Source organism: Protopterus annectens, chromosome 17.part0 (genome assembly GCF_019279795.1).
Source record: "Protopterus annectens isolate FY-2018-M chromosome 17.part0, PAN1.0, whole genome shotgun sequence".
Lineage (NCBI taxonomy): Eukaryota > Metazoa > Chordata > Ceratodontiformes > Protopteridae > Protopterus > Protopterus annectens.
This window is the reverse complement of record NC_056751.1, coordinates 693535906-693550280: the sequence shown is the minus strand read 5'-3', so window position 1 is coordinate 693550280 and position 14375 is coordinate 693535906. Positions and strand designations below refer to the sequence as shown.

Below are 14375 nucleotides of genomic sequence, written 5' to 3'. Positions count from 1 at the left end.
TAAAGGTTTACATCACTCACAGAAGAAAGTGACATGCCTTAACTGTCATCTGTTGCATTCTAAGCCTAGGGTGTGTTACTAGGCTTGCTTGGGGGGAGTCACAAAAAATAGCATGAACAACCACTCATGTTTGTAAAAATAATCACTCCGTCTTGGATGGTAGTCACCCAGGATTTGTAGAACAAATGGGTCAGTAGATTGTCAGAGGTTTGATGGCTGGCAGGTACAGAGTGTAAAAAAAAAAAATAATTACATAACTGTAGGTCACATGCAGATGACTAGTATAATATTTTCATAATGTGAGAACCTGTGCTATATCGTTCATAAACATAATAATTTATGCCTCTTACATACATAATAGCCAGTTAAAAAAGATGCTGCCAAGTTTTAACTTTCTTTTTTTATTCAACTCATAGAGCAAACATATGGGTTACCTGCATTCTCTATGTGCACATGGAGATATGAGAGCTGTGGAAATCCATGCATCCGAACCTGCAGAGATCCAACAGGGACCATTTGTTCTCTAAGTGTAAAGTAAGAATCTGAAGTCAAATATCATTTATTTAATTCACATTATTTGTTTAAATCATGCTATTTGTACCTAGTACTCTCTATCCGATGATCTTAGGACTTATCTTTTTAACTTAGTCTTTTTAGAGGATCATTTTAACTAGAAAGAGTATTTTTAATTCTAATTTACTTGTTATAATTTTCTTAGTACCTGCTTGTCTTTTATTTCACAGGGCTTTTAGTTTGCAACATATTTATTGTTTAAGCACATAAATAATATTAAGATAAAACTGAGCTTGGAGTTTGATAGGAGGCAAATGAGATGAGGAACTCTGGAAAGATAGGCTCAAGAAGAAACTGAAATAACAATCCTAGCATTTCCAAACATAAATAATACGTAGGTACAACTAGCAGACAGTAGATATGAAACATCCATGTTCCTCAGTAGCTGAACTATTCTTATGGGGACAATAAATGTAAGAGAAATGAATTTCTAACACTTTTCCCCCAGAGTAACCATGGACATAATTCTTGTCCTCTGAAGTCAGGAAGTTTTAAATGATGTCATACCTCCCAACTTCTTAAAGCAAGAAATCTAGACAAAGCCATAAATAGCGTGGAGAAAAAGGCCCCAAAATAGCGACTTTTTTAAAATATTGCTCTTGCAAACTTAGAAAGTTGATAGAATAACAGGTTTTGCATTAGCATGAATTTTATGATGTGTATGAAGTCTGAAACTCAAACATCTCTCATTATTTTCTGACTTCAATCTTCAATGATTTCCCAATGATTTGCTAGAAAATCTCATATTTGTGAAAAACAGACCAAAAATATGAGGCAAACATCTGGACATTCTGTGAAACTTTGTACATTCTGTGAAACTCTGTACAGTTGAGAAGGGTGGGCAACCATTGCTCTACACCAATAGTCAATTTCTCCCTGGTTAGATCCGACCACAAACTAATCACCATGGAAATCCACATCTCACCCATACACTCTGCAAAGATAACCACCATGAAAAACTTCTCAAAAGCTGACGTTGGGCTCCTAAAAACAGAGATGGCTAACTTCACGCTACCCATGTCAATGGAAAATAGATGCATGACTGCCGAATCATATACCAATGCACTGTACAAATACATACATAAATGCATGGAACTAGCCATACCCAATGGAACCAAGATGCTCTCCTCCAAAAAAAGGAAGCCAATCTGGTGGTCGCCTACCATTAATAAACTCTACAATAGAAGGAAGAAACTGTTGCAGAAAAAGGTGAAGTCCCAAGACTGGAAAAACTCCCTTATTAGCCTCAACAAAAAGTTGAGATCCCTCATCAAACCCTCTGAAGCCAACTATGAAGGCAGAATTGCGGCAGACACTAAAAACAACCACAAAGCCTTCTATAGTTATATCAAGAATCTTCATGGCAATACCCAGGTTTGCTCTGAGTTACTGCACAATGGTACCTCCTATACCGAGACAGCAGATATTGCCAATATACTGGCCAACAGATTCAGTGTCAACTTTACCCCTCTCCCCCACCACCAAAGGACCAATCACAATACCGGAGGAATGCCAGGGACCCAGCATTACTGCAGCACAGGTTAAAGCTGCGTTGTCCATGGCCAAGAATACAGCTTCCATGGGACCCGACAAAATCCCTGGATGTGTTCTACATTAAGTGCAAAGTGAACTGGAACCACATCTGTGTGCCCTGTTCAATCACAGCCTCACCTCAGGCTTTGTCTCAACCGAATGGTGCACTGCTACAGTCATCTCTCTCCATAAAGGAGGAGCAACTACAGACCCTGGGAATTATCGCCCCATGAGCCTGACTACTCTGATATGTAAGGCTATGGAGCGCATCATCATGGACCAAATTAACAAGGAGATCTCACTCAATTTGGTTTTGTGAAAGGTAGATCATGTCTAGTCAACCTGGTTGACTTCTTTGAGCCAGTCACCAGAGCTGTGGATGAAAGCAAGGCAGTTCATACAGCCTACCTCAATCTGGCCAAGGCCTTTGATACCATTCCCCACTCAGGAATTATTAATAAACTCACCAAACTAGGCATCAACCCCTATATCACTAGGTGGGTTGCAAACTGGCTCACAGATAGAACCCACGGTGTGAAAATAGCAGACTGCAAGTCAGACTGCCGACCAGTCACGAGTGGAGTCCCACAGGGATCGGTCCTGGGTCCTCTCCTGTTTAGCATCTACTTCTCAGACATCCAGGCCAACACAGAGGGACTTTGGCTAACCAAGTTCACAGATGGTTGCAAGCTGGGAGCGATTATTAACTCCCCAAGTGATGCAGACATCCTACAGAAAGGCCACACTGAGACCAATGACTGGTGTTGAAACCATGGCATTAAGCTTAACGCCAAAAAATGTGTCATCATACCCTTTGGGAAAAACTCAGTTCCCACTAATTACTACATCAATGGGAGCCCACTGAGCACTGAAGGGGTTATAAGAGATCTGGGGATACAGGTTGACAGCAACCTCTCCTTCAACCACCACACTGCCACTGTGGTCAGAAAGTCCTTCTATGTGGCACACCTCATTACCAAGGGTTTTGCATCCAGGAAGAAAGAGGTCATCATCATCTCTCTACTCTTCCCTCATTAGGCCAGTCATCAAGTATAATGCCCTATTTGGCATGTACCTCATTAGACACATTCAACAGCTGGCAAGGCCACAAAAGTACCTCATGAAGATGATCCTAGGCCTTAAACATATGTCCTACACAGACAGACTCAAAAATCTCCAGCTATTCTCTGTCTCATGTCATCTACTAAGAGGTGATCTCTGCTTGACTTACAAAGCCATGTCTGACCCAACTCTGTTAGAAATGCTACATCTAAAGAAATTCCATTCCTTCCACACCACATGCTCCAGACACCTTGACCTCATTACCACAATCAACAGAACATGCTGGAGGGACAGGCTCATAACCCAGAGACTGCCCATGCTCTGGAATAGACTTCCCATACATGTCAAGCAGAGCACTTCACTGGCTCTCTTCAAGAGAAATCTTGATGAGTGGATGGGAAATAGAAAGTTCACCACGGGGATCACTCCAGTGGCTCTACTTGATAGAGGCACTGGAAACTAACGTCGGGCGGCACGATGCCAGGGCACTTCTATGGGCTAGGCTTGTAAAGGCTCCAAGGCCATTAGCCTAGTACGCACCTATGAACCTATGAACCTATGAGGAAATGCATTTTTAGAGGCAGTATCCTAACTCAGAACAGAACACACACCTAATCTGCCATTGCATCACTAAATATTCTCATCTAAGGACAGATAAAAAAATCTCAACAATTTCAAGTATCTTCAAAGGCCTACCTTTTTTCTGTTGTTTTGCAAAAACAATGGAAGTATTCATTGACTGTGAATGCATTTAGTTTAGTGAAGGTGTATCAGTGTTGTCATAGTCATGTGATCGAATATATCAGTGCAGAACAACACTTCGGAGAATATACATGCTATTTTTGAAAAGTTCATGATAAAAGAACATCAAAGCAAGCTAGAGCAACAAAATGGGTACAATCATAACCTAAGTTAAATACACTGAGAGTTAAGGTCATAGAAGGGAGGAGATATGGTGGATTGATGTGCTGTGTATCACCATCTGCAAGACATACTGGGGAAGGTGATGAGAAGGTGGGATAAACTAAAAGAGTAGGGTGAGAAGACAAGGGTCATACTTATGGAAGAGTCTGAATGGTCTAGTAGTGGACTGAGAGACACTAAGCTAGAGGGTAAATAAAGAAAGTAGGAGTTAACAGAGGCCTTAGAACATGAGGGGTTCAGTCAAGCAGTGCAGGACAGCACCAGATATGGCAGCATTATGATGTAGTGCTAACCAGTGTAGATGACACCATAGATGTCCAGTTAAGGCACTATTGACCAACTGAGCTGTGCCTATCTATCAACTGCAGTTTAGGAGACTAATGTTTCAGAGAAAATGCTTCACTGAATGCAATTGCAGTGGAAGTGGAGAATTCCCTTTTCACCACTGTTGTACAACCTCAAAGTAGGCATATTTAAATTTTAAAGGGTGTCAGGGAATGCTCGAGGGCTTGTATCCTCTACAAAAAAAAATGATGCTGAGTTTCACTGAAAGTGCTTTCAGCAAAATATTTTAGAAGTTTTTGCTCTAGGGGAGAATGGTACCATGGCTGACGCTTTGCCAGCAGTGATTATTCCATTGCCTGGTTTACAACCATAAAAATGCAAACGTGAGGATGCCAGTCTAGCATTTTTAAGTGATGAATTAAGCTGTTGGGGAGAGTTTGATGAATGAGGAGACAGACACCAGATTCATGGCGAAGTTATAAATTATAGAAACAAGTCAGGGATGAAGTACTCAGGCTATAGGCAAGAGTAGAAGGGTGAGAAAAAAGAGATGAAAAGAGCAAAATGTCTCATATGAATATGAGGATAGCAGTTAAAGCAAAATGTATACAACAGGTGGAACGTGGGATTGAAAGAGGCCATTAGAAAGGCAACAAAGACAAATGTTGAAAGGGAGATTGCAGAAGAAATTAGAAATTAAAATGATATTTGTAGGTACATAGCAGTAGCACACTGGAGAAAGGGAGAGACAGGACTGTCCAAGCTCAGCAAATATGAGATGATAGAGGGCTGTGAGAAAAAGCAGTTACAATGTGTCGATTCTTTGCTTCATTCTTCACAAAAGAGAGCAATGGGCAGGAAACATGCTGGGAGGAGGCATGGCAGAAATGGACCAATGATAGGGAGGCTCCAGGATAAAGAGGGCAGAGGTGGAGAAAAAACTAGATGCCCTTGAGGAAGATAATAGATAAGAAGAAGATGGGATAGTTCCCACAGTCCTCAAAAATCTGGCCAGTATACTTGCAGGTCCACTGATGGGAAAAGCTCTACATATCAGCAGAAGTACCAGCGGTTTGAAAGGTAACAGTTCTGGTATCCTTTCACTTGAGGAGAAATGATAAGTTCAGGAAACTACAAGCCTGTCACCTTAACAGCAGTGAGAAAGAAAGTCATGGTAAGAATACAAGAAAGGAAGTAGCATGTCTAGAGGGCAGCTGACTTGAGTTCATGATCAGGTAGGTCAGACAAAACTGTTAGTCAAACATGATCCAGTTTTATGACTTGGTTAGAGGTAATCTTTACAAAGTAGTACCAGAAGTTGGATATCATTAAACCCTTAGACTAGGCTTCTTATGGGAGGCTGCTAGGAAAACTGGAGGGGTCAACCACAGGAACAAGTCTGGTTAACTAGATAACTGCATGCCTGAATGTTAGGCCACATTTGGTTGTAGTGAAAAGAACAATATCAGGAATTAGGAGAGTGCTTAGTCTTCAGTCCAGTACTTTTCATTTTGTTTATATCCAAAATACCTGAGGGAATAGAAAACATGACAAACCTCCTTGCTGCTGACATAGGGGTAGCCGCAGTGGTGGAGACTGTGGTCAAGTGTCTAGGGTAAGGATTTGAAAAGGATGAGTAGGCTGTTAGAAAGAAGGCAGATGAGGTTCAGTGTAAATCAGTGCAATGTACTGCAGATACACCACAACAAAACTTGTGTGGTGTCAGCTGAGAATCATGGGACTGATGGTGCAAAGTACTGCAGATACACCACAACAAAACTTGTGTGGAGTGTCAGCTGAGAATCATGGGACTGATGGTGCAAAGTACTGCAGATACACCACAACAAAACTTGTGTGGTGTGTCAGCTGAGAATCATGGCACTGATGATGCAAAGTACTGCAGATGCACCACAAGAAAACTTGTGTGGAGTGTCAGCTGAAAACCATGGGACTGATGATTACAGAGCAGAAAAGGGATCCAGTGGTGCTGACCACATCTAGCTTGGACCTTGGACCACAAGGAGCAAAGTGATCTAGCTGGTCCCAACATTTCAAATGGTTACTGATAATATCCTCATTTTCCAGAGTTCTGTCTGAATCACACCATGAATACTGTGCACACTTTGGGAAGACATACAAGGAAATACACATCATGCTGCGGGAAGGGATCCAGAAGTTTGTCCAAAGAAAGATGTGCTGAATGCAGCATAAGGATATGACCAGACATTACAGGGTCTAATACTTTTATCTCCACAGACCAGAAGACACATTGGAGAATGATACTGGTGCACAAAATTATGTCATGGAGGTGTTTAGGAACCATCTTAAACTTCAGGAAGCACAACAGCAGAAGGAGGGGTGACAGGCAGAAAACTGTAAGGTTGAAGTACTCCTTGAATGTGCAAAAGTACTTCCTCAATGAGAGTATTACTGACCTTTGGAATGGACTCCTCTGATGGAGGATGACTCCACTGATGCATTAAAGAGGACATGGGATAAGGTATGAACAAAGCTAAGAGAAAACATACAGGTGGAGGGTAGATAAATTGTTAAATGCATTTAAAGGACAGACTAAAACACCTCCTGTCTCATTCTGCTGTACAGCAATTGTAATCTAATAAAATTATACTTTACTTTCAGTAAATTACTTTTTAATCTTTAACCTTCTTTTTTTCCTTTAGCATTGAAGGTTGTTTCCCACATTGTTCAGGCGATACAGTATTTGATGAGACAACGCACAGATGTGTCCACTACACAGACTGTGAGTATTTTTTTCTTTCATTTCTTATTTTTTTCGCTTCACATCCTTTGGGTATTTACATTATAGTAAGTCAAGAACAATGCTAGGAATAACATAAATAAATGTCCACACCCTGGCATAAAACAACACACCAAAATCAAGGGGGACAGGGGGGAGTCGGTGGAAGTGGCTACTGCAGCAGTGATCATTTGAACATCTACTGTTATGGTAAATTCAACTTACATAATTGTACTATGTTCTTCATATTGATCACTGCTGCAGTAGCCTTAGCTATATGGGTAGATTAGCATAGCTAACTATACTTGGGGATAGGAAGGAGAAGAGTCCAGGAACACACGGAGAATGGTCCTAGCAAAACTTGATCTAGACCTAGAGAAGGATTCAAGGTTACGGTGCTTTGTAAAAGCATGTACAGAGGAAAAACCAGCAGCTTCTATAATGCTTCTAAAATATGCCCCTTTCCAAAAAGCCATAGATGAAGCCAAGGCCCTGCTAGAGTAGGCCTTCACCCCACCTGGAATAGCTTTGTTACGGTGAGTATAACAAAATGTAATAGCCTTAGACAGCCATTTGTAAACAGACTGTTTTGACATAGGTTATCCCTTCTTTTTATCTTCACAAGAAATGAGCAATTGATCTGAAGATCTGAAAGATTTAGTTCTGTCAACATATCACCTGAAGTGTCTGTGGACATCCAAGGTATGGAGCATCCTTTCTCCCTCATTTTTAGGTTCAGGAAAGAAAAGTGGAAATGGATAAGTTGGCTTAAAGTAATCTTGGATACCACTTTAGGTAAAAAAGAAGGATTAGATCTCAAGAAAACCCTGTCCCTATGGACAATTAAGTAGAGCTGACTCACCCTCAGAGCTTGCAACTCATACTCTTCTTGCAGAGATCAGAGCAATCAATAAAACTGTTTTTCATGTTAAGAACCTCAACTCAGCCGGATTAGCTGGTTCAAATGGAGCAAGCATTAACTTCACTAACACAACATTAAGATCCCAGGGAAGGGACACCTGTTTATGTGGAAGCCTCTAATGCAAAACCACTTTCAAAAACATTTTGTCATGAGATTGCGTTGAAAGAGGAGGATCCATGGGCAGACATGGTGAAATGGACAATAAATGAATCTTGACAGAGGAATAAGAAAAGCCATACAATAACTCACCCAAGTATTGTAAAACAAGATGCCAACTAACCACGAATGGGTGCTGGTTATGTTTTTAGCACCAACTAGAAACCCTTTTCCGTTTGTTAAGATATGATTTTCTAGTAGCGGCTCTCTTGCTTCCATCAGTATCTGCTGCATGTCCTCGGAAAACAGGTGCCTAAAAGGGATTAAGACCCTACTATCCAGGCAGTCAGTTGAAGATGATTAATGTCTGGGTGTATCATACACCCCTTATTCTTGTGCTATTAGATCCATTCTGTGAGCAAGATTGTGGTAATTGTCCCTGGCTATTTCCAAAAGAAGGGAGAACCACGGTTGCCTGGGCCAGAAGGAAGTCACCACAGTGATCTTGGGGAATTACTTCCGAATCTTCAGATGTAACCTGCATATTAATGGAAAGGGTAGTAAGGCATACAGCAACATTCTTGTCCAAAGAAAAGAAAAGGCATCTTTCTTCCAAGCCTTCATGCTGGAGTCCTGGAGCAGAAATTTGCCAATTGACTGTTCAGAGAGGAGGCAAAGAGGTCCACTTTAGGAATACTCCACAATTGGAGCTAATCTTGGAAGACCCCCAGATTGAGTTTCCATTTTTTGAGGGTCTGCAATGGTCCTATTTAGCTTGTCTATTAAACAGTTTTGATTTGACACAATGTAAGATGCCTGTAGAGTGAGATTGTGCTGTGAAGCTATATCCCCAGCTAACATGGCTAGTCTGCAAAGGGATACGACCTGATTACCTCTTGCTTGTTAATGTACCACATGATTCTGGTATTGTCTGTAAGCATTTGAAAAAGTCCCAGGGACAAAAGATGGTTTAGGGCCTTGATCAGCTCAAGCATCTCCTTGTATTTTTATCCCTCCCAAACTGTTGCTAAACAAAGTCCAAAGCATCTGTGATGATTGCTTTAAAGCAGAGATGAAGAAGGGAAGACCTGGATTTAAGGATATCTGTTGTCTCCACCAAAGTCTCCAGCAAAACATTTCTCTTCTGACAAACCCCAGCAATAGGATTTGAAAAGACAAAGGATATAAGTGCTGTGACCAAAGAAACTTCAGATACCACTGTATCTTCCTTATCTGGAGTCTTGCCAGGGGTATCATGAGAATCATAGATTCTATGAGACCTGAAATTCTGAGGTATTTCCTCAAAGTCACCAATGTTTGAGTGGAAAATCTTAGAAATAGGAAAGGTCTTTGATCAGTGGTGACTAATTGATATCCCAGAAACACAATCCTGTGTAAGGGAGTCAATAAAGACTTTTGAATGTTCTTTTGGAATCCCAACTTGCACAAGAGTTCCCTCACCCAAGAGAGAGACTCCTAACATTTTGAAAAAGACTCTGCACAGATAAGTAAATCTTCTAAATATGGAACAAAATGAAGCTCGCCTGTAGCTTGCAATGAGCTATAACTGAAGCCAGACACATTGTGAACACTCTTGGTTTCGGTGGATAGTCTGAAGGGTAAGGCAGGTAACTGTTAATGCCATCCAGATACACAAAAACCTTAAAAAACACCTAAAGTCTGGATGAATAACAATGTTCTGATAAGCATCTTTTAAGTCTAGTGTTACTAGGAAACCTAAATGAGGAAGAAGAGGTAGCTTGCGAAGTGACAACCTTTTGAATTTGGGCACCATCGCAAACAGGTTTAGAAAAGAAAGATCCAGAACTGGTTTCCAAGCATTTTATTTTCCTTGTTTGGCACTAGGAACATAATTGAACAGAACCCCTTCCTCACCTAGGAAGGAGAAACTTGTTCTGTCACTACTTGGGACAGCATGCAGTGAAGGACAGGTTTAAACAAGAGTCTGATCTGCAGGATGAAGAATGACCCCCTGGAAAGGTGGAATTTCCTCCTACTGTCATCTGTAATCCTGCTGAATGATTTTCAGAACCTGTTTGTCTGAAGCAATATGTTGACAAAGTGAAAAATGGAGATTCAGATCTTCTGGAAGAGAATATGTGCCAAGATGAGACGGGGTCACAAGGTCTCTCTTGAAAAGTCATTCAGACTTGTGGGACTGTCCTTGGTTTTCAGAGGTTTGAGATTTCTTTTTGGAACCCCATCACTACTTCCTACATGTCTGTTTACCTGAATTCTATTGATTTATTTTGGGTTTTTTTTTGTTTGTTTTTTTGCCAAAAGTGGATGAGGAGAAAAAAAACTTGTACATTTTGGAAAAGAAAATCTGATAAATCATAGAAATACCCTGTATTGACTTGCCCCTTTCATAACACTTTGATAACCTCTTCAGCAGAGGTTCAAATTCTGAATCTTTATCGAAGGGAAAACTTAAAAAATCTTGTTTTAAATCATCTGGGAGGTTCTGAGAATGCAGCCAAACAAACCTCCTTAAAACAGTATCAGTGGTCATAGCCCTAAAGCTAGTATCAACAGTCATACACACACATCTACACACACACACACACACACACACACACACACACACACACACACACACACACACACACACACACATGGGTCTATATCAGAACATTGACGTTTTAAAACTTCGAATGTTCTAATATCGACCCGTTTTGAGTGAACGGTAAACATAATGAAACTGCAAAACACTGAATTCTTTCCTAGGGAAAGAATTTGGTTGGCCAGTTCCGTGGCTTCGCTATTTTCAGTGCTGTGTTGGAAATTTACGGGTCGGGTTCAGGTAAGTGTACGATTGTGTGGTTGTTGGATTAGGGTACAGGTTAGGTGAATTAGTGTTAGGGGTGGGTTAAGTGAGTTAGGGTTAGTGCGCGAGTTAGGTGAATTAGGGTTAGGGTAAGGGCACGGGTTAGGTGAGTGTGCGATAGTGGCGGACCTTAAGGTTAGGGTTTGGATTAAGGTAAGTTGATAGATAGTAGTGTATGTATAGTTTAGTGTAGGGTTAGTTGTAGGATTATAAGTGTATGTGTGTATTGATGTTTTTTAGGTGTGCTTGTGTTGTGTGTATGTGTTTCGGTATACTGAAATTTTTCCCAAGGAAAAAATTTGCTGTTCTGAATGTTCGATATTATGTGGTTTAGATATTTTAGGTTCGATGAAATAGCGTTCGCTATTTTCATCTTTCGATAACATGATATAAACGCACACACACACACACACACACACACACACACACACACACACACACACACACACACACACACACACACACACTGTAAACAATGAGAGGTGACCTATGCAATAGAAAAAACTAAGTTATTTAAAGCAGATGTTTTCTTCACAAGATGAAACCGTCAATAAAACATTAATCATACTTTAACAATATGTCAGAACAAACTTTAACATATGAGCCTGACAATTTAAAATTCTAAAAATCAAAGTTTCAGAAGTATATAATTTTCCCACACCCATCAGTAAGTTTCCCAACCCTATTACAAAGACTAGGATTCAAACTAAGTACTTAGCAGCAGTGGAATCAACTAAAGCTATAGGTGCTGGGTCAGGTTTGGGAATAATGTATAAACATTTAAAATACTGAGGAACTTTATACATCCTATCTGCTTTTTTAGGAACTGCTGGCTAATTATCAGGAAAATTGCAGGCAGTAACACGCAAATCTTCTAAAGCAGACAGGACAAGAGAAATGGGTGTAAGTCCTGGAAAATCCTTCTGTAGCAACTAGAGTATTTTCTGAAGGACTGAGAAGCCTGAATGTTCTCCCACTGAAAATACTGGGACATTCTAGCAAAAGTCTCAGAGAAAGAGAACCCCCCCCCCACAGGAAGAGTCAGAAGCTTTGCTGTCCTCTGGCTGTGAGTCAGAAACCCGAGGACAAACCTCAAATCCATTCCTCCATCTTCCTGTTCATATTCAGAATCTTGAATCTCTTCAGGAAAAGAGACATTCCTCTTTCTTTTATCAGAAGTTACTCTACAAGAGGGATCAGTAGCCTGAACTAAACATTCAGCCAGTCCCAGTAAACTACTCCTATCTGAAGAAATTTGTGGAGGAGGAGAAAATGCAGGTTTGGTTTTCTGTTTTCTTTTTGACATGTAAAATGGAGCCAACCCTGTTACTAATGGCAGCCACTGCTTCCCCAGGAATGGGCACATCATTCTGACATAACAGGGAGACCCTCCCTATTCTCCCTTTCAGGATGAGCAAGAGTGGCTCTCTGTTGCCTGCTGAGGGGACTCAAACAGCTGCGGAGGATGTGGGTAACTCCTGGTCCATAGTGGCTGCAAGTGTTACAACAGAGGGAATTCATACGTTCATAGGTGTGTACTAGGCTAATGGCCCTAGAGCCTTTACAAGCTTAGCCCATAGGATTACCCTGGCATCATGCCACCTGACCTAAGTTTCCAGTGCCTCTGTCGAGTAGACCCACTGACGTGATCCCTGGGGTGAATTTTCTATTTCTCATCCACTCATCAACATTTCTCTTGAAGAGGGCCAGTGAGGTATTCTGCTTGACATGTATGGAAAGTCTATTCCATAGCATGGGCAATCTCTGGGTTGTGACCTGTCCTTGCAGCACGTTCTGTTGATTGTTGTAATGAGGTTGAGGTCTCTAGTGCGTGTGGTGCAGAGGGATTGGGATTTCTTTAGATGTAACAGGGCTGGGTCAGACATGGCTTTGTAAGTCAAGGAGAGATTGCCTCTAAGAAGGTGATATGAGACAGAGAATAGTTGGAGTTTTTTTGAGTCTATCCATATAGGACAAGTGTTTAAGGCCTAGGATCCTCTTTGTGAGGTACATTTGCAACTTCTCCAGTTGTTGCAAGCGTCTAGTGAGGTACATGCAAAATGGGGCATTGTACTCGATGATTGGCCTAATGAGGGAAGAGTAGAGGGAAACAATGACTTCTTTCTTCCTGGATGCAAAACCCTTGGTAATGAGATGTGCCACATAGAAGGACTTTCTGACTATAGTGACAGTGTGGTGGTCAAAAGAGAGGTTGCCGTCAACCTGTGTTCCCAGATCTCTTATAACGCCTTCTATGTTCAGTGGACTATCATCGATGGGTAGTTCATGGGAACTGGGGTTTTCCCAAAGGGGATGATGACACATTTTTTGGCATTGAGCTTAAGGCCATGGTTCTGACATCAGTTGTTGGTCTCAGAGAGGCCTTTCTGTAAGATGTCAACATCACTTGGGGAGATAATAATGGCTCCCAGCTTGCAATCATCTGTAAGCTTTGTCAGCTAGAGTCCCTACATGTTGGCCTGGACTTCTGAGAAGTAGATACCAAATGGGAAAGGACCCAGGACTGATCCCTGTGGGACTCCACTCATGACTGGTTGGCAGTCTAACTTGGAGTCAGCTACTTTCACACTGTTAGATCTATCTGTGAGCCAGTTTGCAACCCACCTAGTGATATAGGGGTTGATGGGTAGCTTAATGAGTTTTTCTATGATTCCTGAGTGGGGAATGGTATCAAAGGCCTTGGCCGGATCAAGGCCAGGTGTATGAACCACCTTGCCTTCATCCACAGCTCTGCTGACTGACTCAAAGAAGTTGACCAAGTTGAGCAGGCATGATCTACCCTTCACAAAACCAAACTGTGTGGGATCCAGAGTTTGGAGATTCCCTTTATCCTTGTTTATTAGGTCAATGTTGATGTGTTCCATAGCTTTGCATATCAGACTTGTCAGGCTAATGGGGCAATATTTCCCAGGGTCTGTAGTCACTCCTCCTTTGTGGAGAGGGATGACTATAGCAGGTGTTTATATCACGTTACTGAAAGATGAAAATAGTGAACGCTATTTCATCGGCCCCAAAACATCTTAACATGAAAATATCGAACATTCAGAACAGCACATTTTTTCCCATGGAAAAAATATGCTACTCCGAAACACATATATACAAGACAAGCACATGAAGCAAACAGCAACCACACACATACACTTAAATTCCTACATCTAACACTACAGTAAACTAAACATACACTACTATCTACCCACTTACCTAAACCTAAACCATAACCCTAAGGTCCATCACTATCGCACACTCACCTAACCCGCGCCCTAACCCTAACTCACTTAAACCACCCCTAACCCTAATGTACAAACAATTGCAAACTTACCTGAAACCAACCTATAACTTTCCCCCACAGCACT

The 14375-nt window shown here is 41.3% G+C and overlaps 1 protein-coding gene across 3 annotated transcripts in view; it reads left to right on the top strand.

Moving 5' to 3' along the window:
* Nucleotides 1–14375, top strand: part of LOC122791664 — a 384215-nt gene that overhangs the window by 330030 nt on the left and 39810 nt on the right. For all 3 annotated transcript variants that reach the window (XM_044059492.1, XM_044059493.1, XM_044059489.1), the window contains 2 exons: nucleotides 417–534; nucleotides 7059–7138. In XM_044059492.1, the coding sequence (XP_043915427.1) occupies nucleotides 417–534; nucleotides 7059–7138 (198 nt within the window). The remainder of the gene's footprint in view (nucleotides 1–416; nucleotides 535–7058; nucleotides 7139–14375) is intronic.